Source organism: Mandrillus leucophaeus, unplaced genomic scaffold, assembly GCF_000951045.1.
Source record: "Mandrillus leucophaeus isolate KB7577 unplaced genomic scaffold, Mleu.le_1.0 Scaffold324, whole genome shotgun sequence".
Classification (NCBI taxonomy): domain Eukaryota; kingdom Metazoa; phylum Chordata; class Mammalia; order Primates; family Cercopithecidae; genus Mandrillus; species Mandrillus leucophaeus.
Window position 1 is genome coordinate 1523363 of NW_012103410.1, and position 26705 is coordinate 1550067.

Genomic DNA, 26705 nt, shown 5'->3' on the forward strand with positions numbered 1-26705 from the left:
TTATTCTCCACAAAATGTTAGTAGAGAGCTTACACAAGCTCATCAATAAGTTTCTTGCTAGACTTAATCATACCTCTCTGTCAGGAATCTTTTATAAGATGTAGTGTTTCTCTCGGTTTCAAGACCAAAAGAGCAACAAGTTGATTTCACCAGCTGGGCCCTGGAACTCTGCCAGGGATGCTTTCCTGAGAAGGACTCTGAACACGAGCAGAACTCATTGGCGAAGGCCCAAGCCTTCAAGCCAAACAGCAGCTTAGTTAAAAGGGACATAGGATTTAGACATAAGCAAGCTGTTCTGAGCTCCAACGCGAAAATATTTATGAGCTTCCTTTGGATATTTTAGATGGCAGGAGAAATGTTCATTGTGAACAGGTGCTAAAGGATAAAATTTTGATAAAAATTAAGCCTTGGGAAATAGAAGATAATTTAAACATCTTTTATTTTTCATCTAATCTTCCCTTTGGCTTAGTATTTCTTATCACTGACCAAATAAGTACCAACTCTGGAAATGATTAAAAGTGAGGCAATGTGTTCTGTCACCATGAAGATGAAAAGTTCTCCCTTCATTTTTAAACTTCAGATTCTATGTGGAAATAGAGCAATTAAAAAAAAAAAGATGCCAAAAAAGAAGAGTTTATGAGTACAAAAGCCATTTTAGAAAAATTCGTGAACCCAATAAATCAAAATAAGTGATTTTAAACCTATTTAAAGTACTGATTCTAAAAGTTTGAGGCATGCATTTGGAGCCAGTGTTTATAAATCCTGGTCCCTGTTTGAAAATGGCCATTGACACTCTTTGTCATTTAATATGGGAGCCAAAGAAACACTGTGATAACCCTTCTGTTAACAAAGTCATGAACAGTCTTCTGAAGTTGATTTCCATACTGTATTGCCAATGGGTGTCTTCAAACATCCCTATCCCATCATAAAGAAGCAGGCTGTTTTTAGAGGCTTCAGTTAATAGTTCCAATACAGAAGATGGAGAGTGCATCTGGCAGACAGAACGTGCCATAAATCTTCACTGATGGCTAGAACAGCAGGTCCTCCAAGTGGGGACGTAATAAGGATGAAACTGCCAAGGACCCATGGGGCCATTCAGCAAGATGCAAAGGGGAAAAGCAAGCACTGAGGCTCCCTAATGAGAGATGGCAGCAGAGGAAAAGGCCTTCCTAATTAAAACCTGTGCCAGGGAATAAGCACGTCTGGTAGTGGCCAAATTCCCATTTTTGTGCAAGAAACAAGAATAAACCAGCTGCATCAGGAATGTACAAATGTAATCTGACCAGGAGAAGACAGAGGCGCTACCTATCTAAAACAAACTATTGGTGTTGACTAGCAAAAAATATACACTCGATTTCTAAACACTGACAATATATACAGGCCTAGGATCAATTCCACAAACTTTACTACAAAATTATCCCTTTTACAGGTGTTTTCCACTGATGCTATATATGTTAAAGTAATACAAAATGATACATTTCAATCCCCCAAAATAACTTACCTATGAAAAGTATTGAAATAACAGTCATTTGGCTTAAAGCAACTGATACGGTTTGGATCTGTGTCCCCTCCCAAATCTCAGGTTGAAATGTAATCCCCAAATATGATTGGATCCTGGGTGTGGTTTCTCATCATTTAATACCATCCCCCATTGGTGCTGTCATCGGGATTGTGAGTTCTCATAAGATCTAGTTGTTCAAAAGTGTGTGGCACCTCTCCCTCTCTTTTGCTCCACCATGTAAGACATGCCTTGCTTCTCCTTCACCTTCTGCCATGATTGTAAGTTTCCTGTGGCCTCCCCAGAAGCCGAGCAAATCCCAGTATCATGCTTCCTGCACAGCCTATGGAACTGCGAGCCAATTAAATCTCTTAAACTTTTCTTAATAATTTACCCAGTCTCAAGTGTTTCTTTCTTTTTTTTTTTCCTTTGAGACAAGGTCTGGCTCTATCACGCAGGCTGGAGTGCAGTGGTGCCATGTTGGCTCACTTGGTGCACAACACCACGTCTGGCTAAATTTTGTATTTTTTGTAGAGATAGGGTTTCGCCATGTTGCTCAGGCTGGTCTTGAACTCGTCAGCTCAAGTGATCCACCCATCCATCTTGGCCTCCTGATGTGCTGGGATTATAGGCATGAGCCACCATGCCCAGCCACAGGTAATTCTTCACAGCAGTGTGAAAACAAACTAATACAGCAATAAAGACTTCTTGAGCCCTGCTGGCTCATTGCAAAGCCATGTTCCCCATGTGATGAGAAAGCTCAAGCTAGTGGAGGGACTTGGTAACTTTTGGTACAGCAATGTCTTACTAGGACTAGGCTTCTGGAAGCCAAGGACAGCTATTCCTGCTTTTTGACTCTGGATGGCACCTCTAGTTCCCACTAAGCAAGAGAAGGACCGATAAAATGGCAAAGAGCTGTGAAAGGCTTACTACCTGTAACGTCAGGAGCATGGCAAGGCAAGGATTATGTACGTGTCTAATCCAAGAGTGAATCACAAGGCTCTGCTTGGTAAGCCTAGCCTCTAATTCATTCCCATATTACATGGCCCTGAGAAACGTACACAAACTCACTCTGTGCATCAATTTTCCCCCCCCCAAAAAAAGAAGAAGAACGTTCTAGCTCTCTGTTATATAAGTGTTTTATGTGACTACCTGGACAAAAGGTCTCCTCAAAAAATAAAATAAAATGCAACATGACCCTTGCACAGTACCTGGCACATAGAAAATAATCAGTCTACATGTATTGGCAATACGTGACCAAAGAAGGCTCCCTCATGTAGGACAGAAGAGACTCACTTGACATACCATCACTAAAGAGTCTGTAAATGATTTCAGAAACCAACTCGGAGTATTGGGTACAATGAGTAAAGGAACCACAAATTATGGGTGTCAAAGAGTCATCTGTCATGCTCAAGCTCGCCTTGACAGGGACCACCTACTTCTTCTGAGAATCAGTTGGTATATACCATATTATGGGCCTTGTAGCCATACAATCAGAAAAGACAGCTTTTTGCCAGCCAAGTAAGCCACTGCTGTTGGATGGTGGAATGAGCATATGTGGGGAAGGGGACTTGGGTAGTAGGCCCACAGACTCTTAAACGCTTTTCAGCTGCCACTTGGATACCAGTTTGCAACTTAGCAGATTACTGATTTAACCAAGAAATGATACATTGCAGTACTGTGCTCCATCATAACGTAAAGGAACTGATTTCGCTTATTCATTTACCCTCAACTTACTGATCCCCACGATGAGCAGCTACACTGATAGTCGTGGGGGTGCAAAGGTGAACATATCTTGCTTGCTGCGGACTAAATGCTTGTGTCCTCAAATATATATATTGAAACTCTAACCCCCAAAGTGATAGTATTAGGACATGGGGCCTTTTGGCAGAAGCCCTTGTGAATGGGACTCATGCCCTTATAAAGGAGGCCTCAAAGAGCTGTCTTGCCCCTTCCACTATGAGAAGACAGTGTGAGAAGGTTCTCATCTATGAGAAAGTGGGTTGTTGCTAGACACTGAATCTGCTGGTGCTTTGATCTTGGGCATCTCACCTTCCAGAACTGTGAGAAACAGATTTTATAAGCTACTCAGTCAATCTGGCATTTTGTTATATTAGCTCAATTGGACTAAGACATTGCGTTTTATCCTCCAAGTATTTGAACTTTGTCTTGAAGGTTTTAGAAACATAATTCTTAGGCAGCAGATAAACAAGAATGACTACTTAGATAGGAAGACTGTTTAAGAGACTATATAACAGAGTGGGCAAAAGGAGAGGGAACTGTACGTTTGTCAGTGATATTAAGGAAAGAAGGTACACGGAGTGGCAAAAACAAGAGCAAAGGAAAACATCCTGGCTGACATGACTGTTGGTTCTAAGGGTTACTGGAGGAAGAACAAGACTAGAAGACCACGTCTTCAGTCAGGAGCACTTTGCATGTAAGGCTTAATTTCCTCATTCATAAAATAAGCATAAATAATAAAATAATCAAACTGGATCTTTGATTTGTTGTCAGGACTAAATGATATAATGTACAAAAATAACACAATGTACGTTGTGTATCCCTTACCCCAAATGCTTGGAATTAGAAGTGTTTTGAACTTTGGATTTCTTTGGATTTTGGAATGTTTGCATTATACTTACAGATTTGCATCCCTAATATACAAATCTGAAATGCAAAATGCTCCAATGAGCATTTATTTACTTTGAGCATCATGTTAACACTCAAAAAGTATCAAATTTCAGAGCCTTTTGGATTTTCAGATTTAGGGATGTTCAACCAGTACTATCATCTGTGACTACAGATGTGGAAGTATGGACCCAGAGATAATGTGGGGCAGAAGAGAAACATTTCAGAATTAATGGGATGTAGGTTATGGTTGGAAGTATCAGGAAGTATAAACTCAATCATCCAGGGAGATCCTGTAATTCAGGTCCAGAACTCTGGTACACCCAAATATGTAGGGCACGGGGCATTAAGACAAAGGACAGCAAGGTGACTTTGAGGATTGATCCAAATATGGTGTCACAGAAAAATAAGTAGTAAAGAGCTAGAAGTGCCAATTTTGCCTAGAAGCTGGTAGGATGAAAGCCAGAATAAGTGGATTTAACACGTAGGGGGTCACACAAAAGCAATTCCAGTGGAGGGAATAGGTGGAAACCAGATCACAGTTCACTGAGGAATGCTGCATTTCCGAGATAAATTTTGACACTGGATAACCCTGCAATTGGGGAATTAATTCCGTAGGGCTGAAACACTGAGACTTTACTCTCTCCCAGGAGCTACAAATAGGATTTTTGCTTTTTATTTAATTTGGAGAACAGAGGACTTGGGAATTAGATTGACAGAAAATTATTTCTATGGGGATTCACTGCTACATTATTACATGGAGAAAAGAAGGCTGAGTTTTAGGGGATGAGTGAAGAAATAATAGAAACAAAATACAAAACAGCACAAGCAAAAATAGAGAACTTTCTGTAATAATGCAGCAGGTCATACAAACCTAGGGCTGCCAGGAGAACAGGTATGAGTGCCTTTGAGAGTCTACACCCACCTGCTAAGGGCCATTAAAGATGCATGTTTGCAAGCACTTTATGACATAACTGCTCTTACCTTTCTTTTGATATCAGTGAACTGCGAAAACATTAAAGACCAATAAAACGACAGCTCCAGGATGTAATAGTAGTGAAGGTCAGTTGTGAGTGGCTGAAAGTGAAAGAAAAAAAGGAAATGATTAATAGTTAATAGGGAACCCAATTTGTATCCCAGACATCTCAAGTTCACTGCTCAAAAGTAACATGGTCTTGCACCTGCACAAAGGCAGTTTCTGTCCTATTCTCTTTGTAGATGATGGAGCTTTGAGGATAACTTTCATCCACAGCTTGATGATATTACTCTCATTTCATCTCCGACTCAAAAAGCATTAATTAGCATGAACATTTGGGACTCCATTCATTATTCAGCTTAACAATAGCATTTATGATTCTTTGTCACAAGTATCTGCAAGATTCCTTAAGCAACCTGAAAAAACATTCTAATACAGACAAAGAATAACCCTGGACAACTGCTGCGAGTGTAGGGACAGGACAGTAGGTGATAGGAACTGGAATACTATACGGGTCACTGAGGCGTAGATTTAAGTTTCGCATTAATCAGAAAGTTTTTTTTGTTGTTGTTATTAGAAAATGTTCAGTACATTTCAAATATCAAAAATAATTATTCAAAAATATTTACTGAAAGATCAGAGGGACAGGAAAGCTGCCAGCAGATACCAGACTAGGCACCCAGCCAGGATATCTGATCATGTCTCAGCTCCACAGCTTAGCAGGTATAAAACTTGGGTCTTAGTTTAGTGATACCTGCTTTAACTGCTTCAGAGGCTCAGGGTTGGGGGGAGGCTCAGAGAGGCAGTGGAAGTCAGGAATATTTATTTTCCACACAATCCCACTAAAAACAAGAGAGTTTTCAAAAAACATTTTTGATGAGTTGTTTTTAATTGTTATATTGAGTTGTAATGATATGTCTTGCTTTATCAAAATGAATGAAAAACATTTGAAATTCATCACACAAACAAGTCCATACCCCCATACACAAGACGATACCATATATGGTAAATATAATTGAAAGGTAAATGTTTTGTACACCAATAGTAGCATAATGAATGACAATCAGAAGAAGCTGGCACTCACCCACTCTATGCATGGGAATCACAGAAAAGTTGTCCTGCATAGGTCTCTGACAACAAAATACACAATGGGACAGGATACTCCAACCAGCAATCCTAAAGTCTAAATGACAACGAGCCCTGCTGTGGACTGAAAGTTTGTGTTCCCCCTAACATTCATATGATGAAGCCTAATCCCAATGTGACAGTATTTGGAGGCAGGGCCTTTGGGAGGTAATTAGGTCATCAGAGTGGATCCCTCATGAATAGGGTTAATGCCCTTATAAGAAGGGACATGATCTCTTAGCATATTCTCTTCTAGCAGCCTGAACGGAGACAAGCATCAATTCAGCATCTCCCTGAAGAGAATCCATTTCCCACTGAACTGTCCTTGTAAAACTTGAAGGCATTAATAATGAAGGATGGATATTCAGGGCAGATGGATGGCTGCAATAAAGTCTAGAAAATCGGGCTCTGGTTCAGGACCCTTTGAGCCAAGGGTAAATTTTAGTTTTAATGAGATTCTCTTACTTCCACCACCTGGGGAAAGGCCCAGAGGAATTATAAGGGCAAGTCAGAGAGCATCTGGAAACCGCAGAGTTCATAGAGAGCGTCCCATTATAATAATTACTATGTCCAAGGAGTGCTTTGCAGTTGACAGTGCTCACTCACATGTTAATTTCTTTGGTTCTCATAAAAATCCTATAAAATTAGTACTATAATTCTAGACCTAGATTATATAGTTGACAGGAAATTGCTGTCAGTTAATTTGGGTTAAGAGGCTAAGGCTAGGTCTCATAGCTAGTGAGGCCCCATGACCACCAACTAGGGTATCTCATGTCCAACTTGTGCTTCTTACGCCAAGCTGGACAAGGTTCAACTGAATGCAGCTTCACATTATTTTAAACTTAGAATATACACATGTATATGAAATTATTTAATATGTAACAAATAACAAATAACATGCGTACTTACTAAAGTAAGTGTATCCTTAATAAAACTGAAGTAGACCACTACTTTTTCACCTAAATGTCTGTTCAATTATCTATTTAACATATATGCTAAAGATATAATAAATACGTTTCATAAGTATGTCTTTAAAAGTGCCCTAAAGGATAGCGACTGACTTGGAACAGCAATCTATATATTTACATAGACATGCTTACACACAAAGTACTATAATTGCATACATAATTGTATGTTGTTTAATTCCACCCCCACCACACACAAAGAAATCAGCTAATATTCTTTATTACTATATGGCATTTTCAAAGATGCACCATTCCCGTGAGAGACTGTGAATTTGTCCTGCATTCTGGGGACCATATGCTGAATCATACAGAAAACAATCTTGATCTGAGTCCTCACACATAGCATCTTGCCTTCCATACCAGTGGTGTTTCCTGTTTTTTAAAAAATTACTATCTCCCAGACCCTCAAACTTTCATGTTGAATCTACAGTGCTGTGAAACCCTCTGCAGCTACAGTATAGGCCATAGCTCTAGCAACTCATTTTCTCAGAAATAAGCAATTTCTCAGCTCCAGCCATGAACATGACAGTTATTCTGGACTAAATTATAGTTAGAAAGAAGAGTAGGGATTACATTTCATTTGGCATTTGTATGTACTTTTATAAACAGAAATGTAGACATACATGGATTTTGCCACTCACTATACCATTACAGGACACAAAGAGCCTTATGTGACAATGTTCCCAGTACGGTAAACAGCAGTTGGGCCTGAGAATTACAATTGTGTAAAATAAGCTATTGGTTTCACCATTGCTTTAGTCTCTATCAAATATCCTCTGAATGTTCAGCTTTCTTGCCATGTTCTATTGTTTATTTATAGTGTTTTCTAATGTGAATAAACCACTCGAAAGAGATGAAAATGCCAACTGGAATTCAATTTCAATGTGTCCTTAACGTTGAACTAGCTCAAGGAGTATCCAGTGCCAGTCCCCACCCTCTGCCGTGACACTGTGTGTAACAAAGAAGACACAGACACAGGGCAGGCCTGCTCCCCATAAGCCTGTGCATGCCCCAAAGACCATATACCTCAACAGACAACCCAAAGAAACCCCAAACAAAAAACCTGAAGTTGCTCATTATAATGTATAACATGTCTCTTCAAAATACGTAGCTGCATTTGCTTCTCTTACATAACATCCCAACTGAACACGGAGTTATAGAAATTTCCCAGCTAGAAACTCTTAGACAAGTTCCAGCTTTTTTAACTGATCTGGGGACCACAACAACACATGCTTGTATCACTGAATTCATGGAAAGATGCAAAAGTGTGTCAGTGGGCAGAGATCTAAAATGCTTCCTTTCTGGAATATGATTTTAATCTCACTTTCAATGACGCTGTTTTTAGTTTCAGAAATAATCCTTCCACACGTCATAGTACAAGCCCATTTTTCTGCATTCAGGGAAACGGTGCTTGATTTACATATTTGGAGGCTGCTTCTAAGCCACAAAGTGAACTGAACTCAGTGTACCTGCTCCAGCCTCACACTTGATCTTTCCCACTTGCTGTTGAGGCAGGTCTGTGCTATGTCAACAGGACTCCAGACTTACCTCAGTGATTAGAAGCAGATCAGCTGTTAGGAGCAGGAATTTTCCACCTGTTGAACTGATTGATCCTATTCTTTTGTAAATGTACTTTCCAAGCTGACTCCATCTGCTAGGGCAATCGGGCCTTGATTCTGAACTTCACTAAGAATAATGCACAAATTACTATCCTCACTAGATTATGTCCAGCACTGATCAGCGGCAGTCGGGCCAAGAATGAAGGGGGTTGCCCAACCTGTTGGGGCCTGCCTGAGACCATGAAATTGACCTAAGGTAGATACTTTATGTGTGTAAAAACCCAGACAATAATGCCTCCTTACCTGATAGGGGTAGTTGTACCAGCAGTGCCTCGTATTCCACAACCAGGGGGTCTGAAAAAAATGACAAAAAATATTTTACATATTTTAGAACACAGATAAGAGCATAAAAAAGGTTTACAATAGGCTCTTGCTCTAATATTTTTGGATTTCAATAATTTACCTGTGTGGGAATTGAAGAACTTTAAAACAGCTAGGCATAGGATATTAAAGCAACTAGTATACAATATATTCTCTCTTGGTAATCTAAACTCAACTGGTAGTATTTTAGGCTGCTTCTGGGATGCAGTCTCAGCTGGTATTTTTTCTATTTTGCTGGTCACTTAGACATATTCCTGCTACATAACCAGCCTCAACAGCAGGGCCCTGCAGGGGTCTCACAGAAACCAGATGTAAATCCTCCATCTCACTCTTATCTATAAACATTGATGACAGTTAGCATAAACTGCCCCGAAACTCCTCAGACTCAATGTTTACCAAGCGACATTATTCATGCCTTGACCAGGGTTCAGTGACATGCAGGTACACTTCTTATTTCAGCAGCACACTTAAGACTAACCCTCACACACATGCCAACTCCAGACCTGTGATCCAGGTCTTTTTATGACAAAATAATCATTCTTAATTTGAGGGTAATTACTTGCCTTATGACACAGTATAATTAGGAAAATCTAAGTGTACACACAGATTCCAAACATTTGTAATAATCAAGGAGGGGTTGGTATGAATTCAAACAGACAGCTGAATTATCCAATAAGACCAGCACAAACTTTCTCAGGGTTTCAAAATAATTTCAAAAAAAGTATTAACGTTATAATTCTTTTGCATCCCTTATCCACAGCTGTCAGCACTTTCTGATATACATCTATATACATTTGATATACATCTATATGTTTCTTACAGTTAATCTGCCAACACCTTCATCAGCCCTGTGTCATAGGAATGAGGACAATTAGTTTTAGGTGGCTAATATCTGCTGAGTCCTCCTTATGTCCTATATACTTTTAAAGGCTCCTACACATATTAACTCATTTAAACCTTATAGTGGCTACTAGTATTTTTCTTATTTTATAGATAGGTAAATGGAGGCCCCAAGGCTGTGAATAACTACCTAGGTTCAATAGCTAGGCAGTGCCAAAGGTGAAAATCAAACTCAGACTCTCTGATCCCAAACCCAAACATAACCACTGTGCACCCTGTCTCTGAGTCTGATCAAACTAAACCCGATCTCAAAGGAGGGAACCAGATTCCTATACAAAGCCATGCACTGCCCTAAACCTAACTACGTTCCAGAATCTTTACATTTCCCTTTCATTCAAGCACTTTTCATTTTCTTTCCGAGATCTTAACTCAGCTCCTGATTTTGCCTTTTGCTCCCTGTTCAGCACTGTCTGTATCATGTAATCTCACTGCACTTAACTTCCTGAGTGTCTGAGTTGTCTGCCTGTCTCCTCCATTTCTCTCATCTATAACATCGATGTTCATTATTGACCTCACAGAGTGATTGTGAAGATCAAACGAGGTAGTGTGCATAAAACTACTTGGGAGGCTTACTGTGTTGTTAAGTCAGCAATACGTGCCCATTTAGGAAGATGTAAAAAATAAAGAATAAAAAAGTAAAAATAATTTAAATTTTCATCACCATTTACTTTGATGTATGACCCATTTTTGGTCTTTTGTTTCTATGTAATATAGTTATAAACATGATACAGATCAATTTACTTTTAAATACCCATATACATGCAGGTTTTAAAAAATGTGGGTACAACACAGCAACATCTATTTTAAAGTACAAATATTAGTTATTGCCATTCTCTCTGATAAAGTTATCTCCTCAATTGAAAGCCCTTGAAGGAAAGTTATGTCACATGCATGTTTATCCTCTCACCATAGACTTCCAAGTTCAGCACTCATCTACTGAATGCTAATGAAAAGGAATACAGAATAGAAAGGCAAGGCCTCGTGTTCATCTAAATTTATCAGTCCCAAGACCACTGGGCATGTCTGTGCTTGCCCCTAAGGATGCAGCAGTCATCTCTGCCACTGTGGCCATCCTTTCCAGTGACAGGCAGGAGGGCAAGGTATAACTCACAATGATCCAGAAAAATCTGTCGTTCAGAACTTCCCTTCCTTTGTGAGCTTCTTGGCTGATCAGTCTTCTAAAACCCAGGCTTTTCTCTGTGTGAATCAGATGTGCATCCCCTAGACCTGTTTTCATTGCATGCCCAATGCCTGACTGAACTGCAGAAACAGCGAATAAGTGTCTGCCCCTCTTCGGGCTCCTATGCACTGGAGGCAGGGGCACAGGCCTGGATACCATGAATCTGATGAAGCTACCAGGGCCCAAGGTCAGCTCACAAGTTTTCTCCCAATCATTTAAGAATATACTCTTTCACACAAATGCATGTTCACATACACCCCTCACTCTGACAACATCGGGTATTAATATCACCTTCTATATGCACAGTACATTTTTCTAGGATCTTAAGTTATACCCCCCAAACACGGTGAGACAGTAGAACAAATATCTTTCCCAATTTATAGAACTCTATGAGTTGATTCTCCTGATTTCTTATAGCTCAACACTGGTGTATGAATCTGGATTGGCTGTTTCTAATTTAGGCATAACTTCTCCTTCTTTATTTTTTGATGGAGTCTCATTCTGTCACCAGGTTGGAGTACAGTGGTGCGATCTCAGCTCACTGCAACCTCTACCTCCTGTGTTCAAATGATTCTCCTGCCTCAGCCTCCCGAGTGGCTGGGACAACAGGCGTGCACCACCATGCCCAGCTAATTTTTGTATTTTTAGTAGAAACAGGGTTTTGCCATGTTGGCCAGGCTGGTCTCAAACCCCTGATCTCAGGTGATCCACCTGCCTCGGCCTCCCAAAGTGCTGGGATTACAGGCGTGAGCCACCGCACCTGGACCCAATTTAGGCATAACTTCTTTAAGTTGATACTATAAAGTTGACATTTATCTACTTTCTCCATTGATAGAAATTTTCCAGTTTTTTAGAATCATTTCCACATTCATTTGATGTCAAAATCCATATATTCTATCACACAAATTATAGGACAGTAACGTAATCAAGAACTTAAAAAGATGAAATATTTAGACATCATAGAGGAATGGTGATTAAAAATACACTAAAACCCTCAATTTAGAAAGTTAGGCCTAGCATCTCCCTAACTAATAATAAAAACTCTGTACCTAGGAGGTTGCATGGCAAGTCAAGCACATTTTCCAGAAACAGAATGCCTTTTTCACATGACGTTACAACATCAAGGAAGGTTATCAAGGTTGGAAAATCTGAAATCAAATTTTGGGTCAGTCGTGGTGGCTCACACTTGTAATTCTAACACTTTGGGAGGATGAGGTGGGAGAACTGCTTGAGCCCAGGAGCTCAAGACCGGCCTGGGCAACACAGTGGGACCTCATCTCTACAAATAATATGAAAATTAGTTGGGTCTAGTAGCATGTGCCTATAGTCCCAGCTACTCAGAAGGCTGAGGTAGGAGGATTGCTTGAGCCTGGTGGGGGCCAAGGCTGCAATAAGCCATGATTGTGCCAGGCATTGCAGCCTGGGCAACAGTATGAGATCCTGTCTCAGAAAATAAATGTTGTTACAATAACCTATGGTTCACATTATTCCTTCTCACTTATGTACACTTAAATCATGTTATAAAACATTTCACAGATTTAAAGTATTTTATACGTGTCATCTCATTTAATTCTGACAACAACATTGTAAGCAATCAAGATAACATCACCAGTAGAGGCCAGCAGATACCATTAAAGATTTACAAAGAACATGCCAGCTCAGAGCTTCATCAACTGTTAAAATGCAGACTGAGGTCTGGGTTTGGGGATGAAATTCTGCATTTCTAAAGCTCTCCGTTGATGCTGATGCTTTTAGGCCATGGACCACATTTTGCCAGTAGTAAGGTACTAGGGAAAAGTAAGAAGGGTGATTCCATCTTTTTGGTATTTACCATGTGTGAGGCATCTTGCTAAACACTTTGTTATGATATTTCACAATTCAATATAGATAAATGAATTAATGAATTATTTCTAATCTTTGCGAGAATCATTTGAAGCCGAAGAACCACTGCTACTAAAGCAATAGCTAAAGATATGCTTCTCACCCAGCCTCCTTGGCTGGCACAATTCTGGTGGAAGCTCTGGTGGAAGCAAAGTTTGTGTGTGCCACTTGGGGATGGTGCCCCTAAAAGGTCAGTGTGAATGAGTTCCTCTCAGCCTTTCTCCATTCCCATTGAAGGGAGATAATGAAAACTGAAGCAGTCACCACTGGCCCTGAAATGGAAGTTTCTATGGAGTCCGGTATCAGAAGTCTCCACCAGCCCTGATTTGCTTCCCTCTGGATTGTATGTATGAGATAAATAAATTCCTATCATTTCTCTCATATCTAAGCTAGTGTGTTTTGCTTACTTTTATATACAGTAGCATAACCTGTATTCTAATATTAATATCTGCATCAAGGCAAGTATCAATTATTTTGTAGACAAAGAAACAGTCTCAGAGAGGAACAGTAATTAATTAAAGGCTACACAGCTGCTAAGTAGAGAAAGTGGAAATCAAACCTAGGCCAGCTGGGCTCTTCCACTGTGCCTTCTGCTGGGTACTCTGGGTGACGAAGAATGAATAATGAAAGTAAAACATCACAGGCATTTGGAATAGATTCCCCCAAATGAGCTATTACCTAGAAACACTGAATTTTAGGTTTAGAAAGGACCTCCAAGTCCTGTAATCTACAGAACAATCCACAGGTCCAGATGGGTAACCAGTTCTCCTTACTATTAAATAACTCAACGGTTATCTCACTGACATGATCCCTTAGGCTTCCTTCTTTCCTGCTTTTTTTTTTGCCTTGGTCAACAGAAATTGCATTTATTTATTTATTTATTGCATCTGCCCTAATCACTAACATGACTGTATTTGAAGATAAGGCCTTTGGAAGGTAATTAATGTAAAATGAGGTCATAAGGTTAGAGTCTTAAACAAATAGGGTTGGTGGCGTTGCAAGGAGAGGAAGAGGAAGAGAGAGATTTCTCCCTCTCCACACGTGTGCTCAGAAACAAGACCATGCGAAGATCGCAGTGAGAAGGTTGCTCTCTGCATACTAAGAAGAGTGCACTCACTAGACACCAATCCTTACCAGACCTTATCTGGAACTTCCAGTTTCCAGAACTATGAGAAATAAATTTCTGTTGTTCAAGCCATCTAGTATATGGTATTTTGTTACAGTAGTCTGAGCTGACTAACATAGCATCATAAGAGAACTCCTCATAAATGGTGCTTACTAGCTATTAAATTACACGTCAACTAATTTCAATTTAAGAAGACTTATAAAACGTGTGAATAAGGCTAAGACGGGCCATATCATAGTGGAAGAGAAATTACCTCTAACTCTCTCAATCTAAGCCACAATGTATAATGGGATTTTTCATTAGATTAAAATGTGCCTCTTCTCCCAGACGCATCAATTGAGACATAACTCAGCAGCAAGCATATCCATCAATAACAGATTCCCTTGGGAGGCATCTGTGGCTGTTCTTACCCTGAGCAAACCTGATCCTGGCACCAGGATAGGAGTCAGAAGCACTGGTGCAGGTCAAGCCTTCATCGACATTTTGACCATACACATAAGAATTGAGTGCCATTTATTCTATGATTTTTTTTAAAGAGAAGGGTAAAGAAGCATCTTTAAGGGTCAGTAAATCTGCTCTTTCATCCAGTTTCTTCTTTTACTGGCTGCACTACAGAGGTTTCATTGTGAACAGAAGTCAGAAAAACAGGTAAGGGCTGAAACTTTACTTTACCATCTGCAATTATCACGTTAGTGCAAGCCTAAAGAAATAGAGATTTTGAAGCAAGGACCAGAGAAAAGGATATCTGATTAACCAGGCAAGTGGTCAGTGGTTAAACAGAAACATAAATACACATATATACATATATATATGCTTTTTTCCCTCCAAGAATCAGTAGGTATCTGCAGCTGAAGAAACAGTAGTTTCTTTGAATTAATAACTAGTTTAACAAAAGAACATGAATCATAAAACATATTAAAAACATTTTGTTGCCTCATCAAAAATGTAAAAGGTGTGTGGGTATTTACTCGAAGTCAGCACATTGAGGCAAATTTCATCTTTTGCTCTTTCCATAAAAACTCTTACCTACCTTTCACAAAGCCCAGCTGATGCAACTAGGAGTCAAGAAACATAGTCTAACAGACATTTGTTCTCTATGTAGTTGGATTATGTTTAAAACTACCAAAAATCTAGATTCTTAAACTACTTGGACACTACTTTCACTAAAACTACTCTGAGAAAACACTTACTGAGTTATATTCAAACCTTATAGCTTTTGCTTACATTGAGGATTTACTGTAAGAAACAAACAAAAGAAAAATGCTTCCATGAATTTATACTGGAAACATTCACCCTAAGTCCAATGTGTAAGTTCCACAGGACATTTTTGCTTCAAAATTTAGTCCAAGGCAGGGTGAAATACTTCCTTTCTGTTAATGCTTAGCATGTTTCTTTGTGCCAAGTGATAATTATGTTTCCCCATTGTTATTAATACCTTTCCACCCTGGTTTTGAGAAGCTGAGATCTAATTCTAAAGCTCAGTCATAGCAAGTGTGATCTGTGATTGCCTCTCAACATCCTTGCTTATTTCTCTTTTCATGTGTAATTTTAAATGTTCAATATCTATACTGATAATTTGTTACCTAAATATTGAAGATTCTTTTAAGAAACAACTGTGTAATTAATTTAAATGAATGTAAATCAGATCAATTTGAGATGATAATCTACAATTTTAATTGAATACACATTATAAAATAACTCAGAATACAAAGAAATATTTCACATTTTGTGAGTTTACAAAGGTATAAATAAATTGTGTTTGGGATGAAAAGAATGAAGCCAGAAGTCTCTCAGCCTGAAGAAATTCCTGATTAGTGGTGAGCAGCCGAGAGCACTCCCAGAATGCAAGAGGTGCCCTTTCCTCCTTTCCTAGGACAGTAGACGTGTTACTATAAATCTACCAAGCACAGCAGTAGCCCCTCCCTAGAGGCCTGTGGCATCTGCATTAGCCTTGAAAGCTCTCCTGATGTGGAAATGTAATTTGGACTTGACCCCACGGCATTACATAAAGATAGCCTTTCATATTGATCAGACTTTAAAAAGGATGCTAGTCCTCTAGACCCGGTCTAGCATGTGCCTTTACCACATTCTGCAATCAATTTAGTAAGTAACTTTCAGATCTGTGAAGTACATACAGGTAGAAAGATTTTTTTGGAGATAAGCACTGAGGTCACAGGATTTCCAAGAGAGTTCTATCATAGAAACAAGTAGACGGAAAACGTGAGTGGCATTTCCATGGCTTCTTTAGCCTTTCAGCCAATAGTTCTCAACTTCTGCTTCTGTTCAGCTGAGGGGCTCCACACACATCTAACAGTCACCACGGCACACTATGCACACTACAGCTCAGGGTAAGAACGCCATGGTTCTCAAGAGTCTGGGAATATGGCACTTGAAAGACCACCTCTCCCATTTGTTCTGATGTGGACTGTCTTCTTCACCCAGCAAGAATCACTGCCAAGTAGAAAAGACCAATCAATTCCATGTTTAGAAGAGGAATTAGGGAGAAAGAGACCAGGTATAGAAAAGAGAAGATGAATGAAAATGAGATAGAAAGACCTAGAGGGAGGGAAATGGTGAGAATGTCAACACACGGGGAGAGAGATGTGCAGGCCAATGTAGAATTTGAGAACGAGGCCAGTGAGAGTGGCTATTAAGAAGCACAAAATTAGTCAACGGATATTTTAGAGAAATGGTTGATAACATGAGACAAAGGATTACTATTTCTAATATGTAAAGAGGTCATAAAAAGTGATTAAAGCATTTAAATATCCAATGAGAAAAATGGGAAGAAGATACAAACAGGCAACACATCAAACAAAAACATGTGATCAAAAGCACATGTAAAAATTACAGATTAAAACTAGACAGAATTTTTTATCTGAGAGTCTGGCAAATATTTAAAAAGGTTCATACCCAAAGGTCACTTATATACTTATAGGAAAACCAATACTCTGCAAACTGGAATAACCTTTCTGAAGGGTAATTTGGTAACATATATCAAGGGTCTTTAAAAAGTACATATCTTTGACCCAGCATTTATTGTGAAAAATTAACTAGACCCATATGTAAAGGTATTGATACATAGATATCTATTGTAATTCTATTTACAATAAAAATTTAAAACATATCCTTGACCTAGCACTTATTATTTAAAAAATAATTAACTAGATCCATATGTAAAGGCATTTATACATAGATATCCATTATAATTCTTTTTATAACAAAAATTAAAATAAATCGGATTGTTCAATAATACAGGGTTGACATTTTTTTACTTTGGGATTCTCTGGAAAGAGACAGAGATAAAGACCCAGATGCAAGCTGCTTTGGAGAAAGTAAGATAGACAAAGCTGAAAAACCACTACAATTTTCAGGAATGAGCTGGTTACTGCTGCAGGCAACTGCATAGGGAGCCCCTGCGGAACCACTCAGCATGGATCTTGTAACTGTCTCAACATGGGACAGGGATGCTGCGGCATTTATCCACCAACACCCACCCCTCATTGTGAGAGTTGTAGTATTAACTCCCCCATTTTTCTAGGTTGTATCTTCCTGTGTCTCAGTGACCTTCGCAGCTCTGGAGAAAGAGCAGAAATATGGTCCAGCTTGTATGTCATGTGGCACTGTCAAGGGTGCATGCCACTGCTCACTACTGCTGTGCTAAAACCAGATGAGCTACGGAAATGTTAACAGGCACATTCATGTTTTAAGTTAAGATCCAGTCACAAGAAGGTATAGAGTGTACTTTACATTTAAAGTAGTTATATATTTAAACACACCCACTATAAATTCCCGGCAATATATCTACCCAAAATTGTTTAATAATTATTGAGTAATAATTATTTCAGGGGCTTTGTATTTTTTTCTTATGTTCATATATTACTATTAAATTATATATTGTCATAGTTATGATTTTTCTGCAATGACCAAGTCTTATCTGGATAATAAAAAGCCAAGTTTATGTAGTTTTAACAGGTCTTATTTCAAAAAACACACTGGCAAACTAAAAACAGAACTACCATATGATCCAGCAACCCAACTACTGGGTATACATCCAAAGGAGAGAAAATCAGTATGTTAAAGAGATATCTGCATTCCCATGTTTATTGCAGCACTATTCACAATAGCCAAGATATGGAATTCAACAGATGAATAGATTTTAAAAATGGTATGTATACACAATGAAATACTATTCAGTCATATAAAGGAATGAAATCTTGCCATTTGTAGCAATATGAATGAATTTGGAGGACATTACTTTTAAGTGAAATAAGCCAGGCACAGTAAGACAAGTACCTCAGGTTCTCACTCATATGTAGAAGCTAAAAAAGTTGATCTCATAGAAGTAGACAGTAGAATAGTGGTACTAGGGGATGGGCAGGCTAGGGGAAGGGGGTTAGCCAGAAGCTGGTTAGTGAGTACAAAATATAGCTAGAAAGGAAGGACAGTCCTAGTGCTCTACAGCACTGTCGGGCACCTATAGCGAACAATTTATTGTGTATTTTCAAGTAGCTGGAAGAGTGGGTTTTGAATGCTCCCAACACAAATAAATAATGCATGTCTGAGGTGACACATGCGCTAATTACCCTAGTTTCATCTTTATGCATTATATACATGTACTGAACTATCACACCGTACCCCAAAAATATGTAAAAATATATGTCAATTAAAAATAATAAAAGCGAGAATGAAAATACTTTAAAAAACCCAACTTTGCTCTATATTTATAAACAACATTAATAGTATTAATAATACATTGCCACCCTCAAATTATTCAATAATTCTAATTAACTTTAATAGCTAGCACAGGATATAGCTGCCTTTAGAGTATTTATATGTTCACAGTGATATTTCAAGTACAAACAAGTCATTAATAATTCTAAATTCCCAATTAAGAGAAAGTAGAATGAGATAAATAAGATGAGCAAATAGTATAGAATAAAACCTTGCACTCATTACAGTGATAATCAACCATTCTGCCACCCACCCAACTTGCTCTCACCTTCCAAGATCCCCATCAGTCCCTTCCTTACTACTTCTCAACCCATTTACCTAGGCCTTAATCTGTTTGTGCTATTACTGCACGCTTCTCATTTACACATTGTTTCAAGTATTAACTGAGTGCCTGCCATGCATCAGGCACTGGGCTGGGCATGAAGATGCAATGGACAAACTCTCCATTCTCAGGGAACTTACCATCTCCTGGGTAACCAAAACAATTACATTACGTGTTACAGCAGGAATAAACAGAAGTGGTAAGGACATAGTACATAAAAAGACACTTGGTCCACTTTGTGCTACTATAACAGAATATCACAGACTAATTTATAAAGATCAGAAATTTATTCTTCGTAGTTCTGGAGGCTGTTGTCCAAGATCCCTTGATTGGGATTTGGTCTTGTGAGGGCCTTCATGCAGCATCCTCACATGACAGAATGCTGAAGGGCAAGCTACTTAAAGGCTGTGGGAAGCCTCTTTTATAAGGACCTAAATCCCATTGAGGAGGAAGGAGCTCTCATGGCCTAATCTCTTCTTGCAGGTCCCACCTCTTAATATTATCATGTGGCACCACCTGAACTCTGGAGGGGACACATTCAAATCACAGCAGCCTTGGAGGGTGGGTCGGAGGGGAAGGCTCCATGAGGAGAGGCCCGGTAGTTATAGACAGAGGACAAACAGAATGTAGTCAGTGAGCAGATGGAGGAAGGGAACTGCAAGATGGAGGGAAGAACCTGTGCTTTCTTGTAGCTTATGGACCAAGTCGTATCTCCAACATCACCATTTTTCCTTATCATCCCTTTCCTTGCATTATTCTCCAGATGAAAAAACTTCAAATGCCTCCTCCCCATTTCCAGCTGAGAAGGTGAGATGACTGTGCCTGGTTTTCCAGGCTCCTGTCTGCTTGGCAGACCACCGTGACCATGCATGACTAAGTCCACTCTTCCCAGCCAGCAACCCCTGCCCTCCCCAGGCCAACTTCCTTGTGTTCTAGTCATTCCTATCTCCTCGCCAGAACTACTCAGACCCCTCTGTCTTTCTGCCTGCTGCCCAATCTTCCAGGCTCTAGTTTGCTGGCTTTCTGCTTCCAAAAATGTTTTTAAGCATTAGTGAGTCTTTCTCTGCATAGAACTCCAGACTCTTTGAAAATGCCGTAGTTCATAAATTACTTTCAATGTTTAAGAAGTGCCTATCATGTTTCCCTGTGGTTTCATCCTCTTAGGTATTGATTTTCTGAATCAATCATCAACATTTAAAAAGACTTCTAAGCACATAGGAGGCTGCAGGCTATCGGATATTGCTCATAAATAAGAACAATGTGGATCAGTGGAAAGAGGCAAGTAATGAAAGAGTAAACTAATATTCATTGGCCCCTTTCCTGATATCAGGCACAACATAAGTCCCACTTGTAGTTTCAGGCATTGCTGTATGAGATGCTCATCGTGAACCTCATAAACACTATAAAATAGAGAATTGACAGCAATGGCCAACGACCTGAATCCAAGCCTCTCTGAACCATGTCCTATCTGTGTATGAGCGAGGTACTAATCTCCCTAAACAATATTTTCTTTTTTTTTTTTTGAGACGGAGTCTTGCTCTGTCGCCCAGGCTGGGGTGCAGTGGCCGGACCTCAGCTCACTGCAAGCTCCGCCTCCCGGGTTCCCGCCATTCTCCTGCCTCAGCCTCCCGAGTAGCTGGGACTACAGGCGCCCGCCCCCTCGCCCGGCTAGTTTTTTGTATTTTTTAGTGGAGACGGGGTTTCGCCGTGTTAGCCAGGATGGTCTCGATCTCCTGACCTCGTGATCTGCCCGTCTCGGCCTCCCAAAGTGCTGGGATTACAGGCTTGAGCCACCGCGCCCGGCCCAGTATTTTCAAATAAACTGTTTTTCATGACTAAGATACAGTTTTGTCAAACAGAAAAAGAGATTATGAGTGGAAGTCATAGATGAGAAAGAGAGAAAAGATGGGGATTTCTATTTTAACATCCCCTAATAGACACATCTGGATATACATACAGTGTCTTTAGTTTTTAATTGACACATTGTAATTGTACATACTTATGGAATACAATTTGATGTTTTAACACATGTAGATATTGGATAATGACCAAGTTAGGGTAGTTCACATATCCATTACCTCATGCATGTAATCATTTCTTTGTGGTGAAACCATTCAAAAGCCTCTCTTCTATTTTGTAATATACAATATCATACTGTTAAGCATAGTTGCTCTACTTTGCAATAAAGCCCCAGAACTTATTCCCCCATCTAACTGTAACTTTATACCTGTTGACAAACATCTCCCCACCCTCCCTCCCCAGTCTCTGGTAACTACTGTTATAATCTCTGCTCCTATGATAACTTTTTAAAATCGATGCCACACGAATAAGATGATACAGAATTTGTCTTTCTGTATTTGGTGTATTTCACTTAACATGATGTCTTCCAGGTTCATCCACATTGCTACAAATGACAGGATTTTATTCTTTTTCATGGCCAAATAGTATTCCATTGTGTATATATGCCACATATTCTTTATCCGTTCATTTAATGGACACTGAGGTTAATTTCATGTTTTGGCTATTTTGAATGTTGCTGCAATAAACATGGGAGTGCAGATATCTCTTTGACATACTGATTTCCTTGCCTTTGAATATATACCCAGTAGTGGGATTGCTGGATCATAGGATCTCTTTACTTTTAATCCTATGAAAACATCTATTATTCCAAGGAGTTGATGCATATTGTCATTCTAATTAGTGACTAACACAAACGTCTGTCTAAAGAGCCTATGTGTTCCTCCCAGGGATTTACGAGGGCTTCTGGAGCCATGCCACCTCCTCAAGGCTCCCAACTCCCACCAAGAATGAAGAGCTGGTAATAAAAGTGTAATTACCATGTACAGACAGGTCTTCTCATTCCCATATGAACAACTACTCAGGGGGGAAAGTAACATATTATGAAGGTAGAGGACATGTCAAAATAAGACAATGGACTTAAAACAATAAACCAAAATCTTGCTCTTCCCTTGTTCCAAGGTAACGGGTTTTTCAGTTGGAAGTCTGACGATCCAGCCAGACAGTGCTTCTCAGCCCCCTTGCACTAGGAAGCAGACATGCTTCCTCCACATTTCCCTTTCCAACCAGTGGGAGCTCAGATGAGGCAGGAATCTTGCTCCCAGTAGGCCTGACAGTACCTCAGGCAGCAATTCACGAAGGGCCATCTGCAGATTTTTGAGGGTCCCTGAATCCAATTTAGGATAGTATGAAGTCAAAACTCTCTTCATAACAATAGTAAGACATTTGCCTTTGTCACTGTGTTGATATTTGTACTGATGGTAAAAAAGCAATGGTGCCGTCACACTGTCTTCCACAATGGTTGAACTAATTTACACTCCCACCAACAGTGTAAAAGCATTCCTATTTCTCCACATCCTCTCCAGCATCTGTTGTTTCCTGCTTTTTAATGATCACCATCCTAACTGACGTGAGATAGTATCTCATTGTGGTTTTGATTTGTATTTCTCTAATGATTAGTGATGATGAGCTTTTTTTCATATGTTTGTTGGCTGCATAAATGTCTTCTTTTGAAAAGTGTCTGTTCACATCCTTCGCCCACTTTCTGATGGGGTTGTTTGTTTTTTTTCTTGTAAATATACCCATAGGATTATAAATCATTCCACTATAAAGACACATGGCCGGGTGTGGTTGTTCATGCCTGTAATCCCAGCACTTTGGGAGGCCAAGATGGGCGAACACCTGAGGTCAGGAGTTTGATACTAGCCTGACCAACACAGAGAAACCCTGTCTCTACTAAAAATACAAAAATTAGCCAGGCATGGTGGTGCATGCCTATAATCTCAGCTACCTGGGAGGCTGAGGTAGGAGAATCACTTGAACCTGGGAGGCGGAGGTTGCGGTGAGCCGAGATTGCACCACTGCACTCCGGGCAACAAGAGCGAAACTCTTGTTAAAAAATATAAAAATAAAAATAAATAAATAAAGACACATGCACACATATGTTTACCGCAGCACTATTCACAATAGCAAAGCCTTGGAGCTAACCCTAATGCCCATCAATGTTAGACTGGATAAAGAAAATGTGGCACATATATACCATGGAATACTATGCAGTATAAAAGAGTGAGTTCATGTGCTTTGCAGGGACACGGATGAAGCTGGAAACCATCATTCTCAGCAAACTAACACAGGAACAGAAAACCAAACACTGCATGTTCTCACTCATAAGTGGGAGCTGAACAATGAGAACATATGGGCACAGGGAGGGGAACATCACACACCAGGGCCTATCGGGAGGTGGGGGGACAAGGGGAGGGACAGCATTAGGAGAAATACCTAATGTAGACGATGGGTTGATGGGTGCAGCAAACCACCAGGCACATGTATACCTATGTAACAAACCTGCATATTCTGCACATGTATCCCAGAACTTAAAGTATAATTTAAAAAAAAAATCTCCAAAAAATCCCCCCAAAAAGCAAAGCAATGATGCGTAAAACTGCCGGAGGCTTAGCAGGAAGCAAGACAGTAGCACCAAACTCTACTAGCGGATACTGTCTTCTTCACTAGTAGACAGCTGGGATTAGAAGGAAACAGTTTCACTGAAGACTATCCTTGATGAAGCATAAAAGTCATTAACTTCATTAAACCTCTACCCTCGAGTAAACATCCAGATGATGGAATGAGAAGTACACATGAAGCACTTCTGGGGCAAAAAACAGGGAAGAAACTTGTGTGATTCTCATTTGAGTTGCAGGCTGAACTAGGCACTTTTTCATAGAGGGCCATTTTGATACAAAAGTATGACTGACAAGGTGTGGTTATTCTGAATTAAGTACTTGTAGACATTTTCTCAAAAATGGACAAAGAGAGCCTGTCACTTAAACAAAATCAAATGATAGTATGTGCTGCCAATGATAAAATTCAAGCTTTTAAGTGAATATTGTTAGTATTTTGGAAAACATGTATAGTCCACTATGAACCTTAAATCTTCCCAATAGCTAAAAATTTTTCTGAGGGGATCAATAAAAACATTAACAAATGTGAGTTTTTAATATTCCATAATGACATGTGTAAACACTTGTAAGATCGCCATTCCTCAGTGGACCAGTAATTTCCAAATGACCAATGCATGCTACAAAACCATGTATGGGTGAAACAGCCATTCAAAGGAAAGATAGATTAATAGATGTTAACATTAACCGTGTATAAAAAGTCCACTAACATTAAAAAAAGACTATTTGTTGAGTTTTGCTATAGGATCAAATAAGAATATTTACAGTTTTCTGGAAAACACATTAAGATACACCTACCTTTCCCAACTACATATCTTTAAGTTTAGGTTTTCTTCACATACTTCAACCAAAACAACACATCACAACAGATCGAATGCAGAAATAGGAATGAGATTCCAGCTGTCTTCTACTAAACTATATATTAAGGAGAACTGCAAAAATTTCTGATTTTTTGGTTTTTTTTGGTTATTTTGGCTGAGTGCAGTGGCTCACGCCTGTAATCCCAGCACTTTAGGAGGCCGAGGCGGGCAGATCACAAGGTCAAGAGATCGAGATGATCCTGGCCAACATGGTGAAACCCTGTCTCTACTAAAAATACAAAAGTTAGCTGGGCATGGTGGCATGTGTCTGTATTCCCCGCTACTTGGGAGGCTGAGGCAAGAGAATTGCTTGAACCCAGGAGGTGGAGGTTGGCAGTGAGCCAAGATCACGCTACTGTACTCCAGCCTGGCAACAGAGAGAGACTTTTTTTCTCTCCAAAAAAAAGAAAAAGAAAATAGTTATTTTTTCCAAATGTCATTTATGTTACCTTGTAAAGCATTTATTATTATTATTTTGTTGTTGTTGTTGTTCTTGTTTTTTGTTTTGTTTTGAGACAGGGTCTCGCTCTGTCACCCAGGCTGCAATGCAGTGGCACGATCTTGGCTGACTGCAGTCTCGGCCTCCTGGGTTCAAGCCATCCTCCTGCCTCAGCCCCCCAAGTAGCTGGAACTACAGGTGCATGCCACCATGCCCAGCTAATTTTTTGTGTTTTTTGTAGAGGCAGGGTTTCATCATGTTGCCCAGTCTGGTCTTGAACTTGTGAGCTCAAGTAATTTAACTGCCTCGGCCTCCCAAACTGCTGGGATTACAGGCATGAGTCACCATGCCCGGCCTATTGTTATTTTTCAATAAGGTAACGTAAGCCACATGCGGGGGCTCACACCTGTAATCCCCGCACTTTGGGAGGCCGAGGTGGGTGGATCATGAGGTCAGGAGATCAAGACCATCTTGGCCAACCTGGTGAAACCCCGTCTCTACTAAAATACAAAAAATTAGCTGGGTGTGGTGGTGTGCACCTGTAGTCCCAACTACTTGGGAGGCTGAGGCAGAGGAATCGTTTGAACCCTGGAGGTGGAGGTTGTAGTGAGCCGAGATCACGCCACTGCACTCCAGCCTGGTGACAGAGTGAGACTCCATCTCAAAATAAATAAATAAATAAATAAATAAATAAAGTAATGTAAATTCCTCAACTTTAATTGTTTATACAATAAATGCCAATAGATATGACAAATAGCTAATATCAATAACATAAACAAAAGCTCTTTAAGATCCTATATAATTGTTACAAGAGTAAAGGTCCTGATACCAAAAAGTCTGAGAACCACTGCCCCAAGGATGGCAAATCAACAGAAGAAAAAAACCCGTCTCTGAATATCACGTGGAGCAGCTGGGCTAGGCCATTCAGAGCGGGGTTGTGACATGAAGCAGAAATGAACTTCTCTGTCCTTTAAGCCACGGTGCCGCTAAGTTTCTTTGCTACATTACTGCTTCATCCTGACCAATTCGAGGTACATATGGCAAGAACTCCAGTTCTCAAGATGTAAGTTCCTTCAAATACATTTGCCAAATAAATAATATTCAGAATGTGCAATGTCACATCAATAGTATCCGATATCCAATTAATGTACACCCTCCCTCAAACTTCCTAGCCAAAGGCCAAAATTAGTATCAAGAAGCCAAAAACCAATCAAATCAAGTTGAGTGTGGGAAGACTCTTTTTGTTAAGGTTAGCAATATAGAAGTTTAATTAGACAATCCTTAGCTGTGGAAAAGGAAAAGGGATGGCCTTTGAGATAATACAGCCTAATCAACCTTCAGGATTTTCACAAGTCATCTATTTCTAAAAATGAATTTATGTTGAGTTAAGGTCTACCTATTTTAAAAAATCATCCTCCTGAGGACACTTCGAAGCAATTATACAAGAAAAGGTTGAAAAGCCAACATGCTCTCTCTCTTAAACATATTAGACACTCTCGGCTTGACTTTTCTTGCATATGAAAATTGACTTGCTTTTTAAAATGTTATTTTGTCATCGTGCCTGGTTACTACATCTGAAAACCTACACGTAACAGGTCACAGTATATGAATCATGACTCCAAACATATTAAGTATAAAAAGTTCTCTATTTCCCAA

General features: G+C 39.6%; 1 protein-coding gene across 1 annotated transcript in view; it reads right to left on the bottom strand.

Annotated features, from left to right (window-relative positions):
• The window catches only part of CERS6 (ceramide synthase 6), a gene marked incomplete at its 5' end in the record, with an annotated part of 328174 nt that overhangs the window by 75661 nt on the left and 225808 nt on the right, over positions 1-26705 (bottom strand). Inside the window, 2 exons of the mRNA XM_011988171.1 lie at positions 5111-5203; positions 9055-9105. Coding sequence (XP_011843561.1) covers positions 5111-5203; positions 9055-9105 — 144 coding nt within the window. The remainder of the gene's footprint in view (positions 1-5110; positions 5204-9054; positions 9106-26705) is intronic.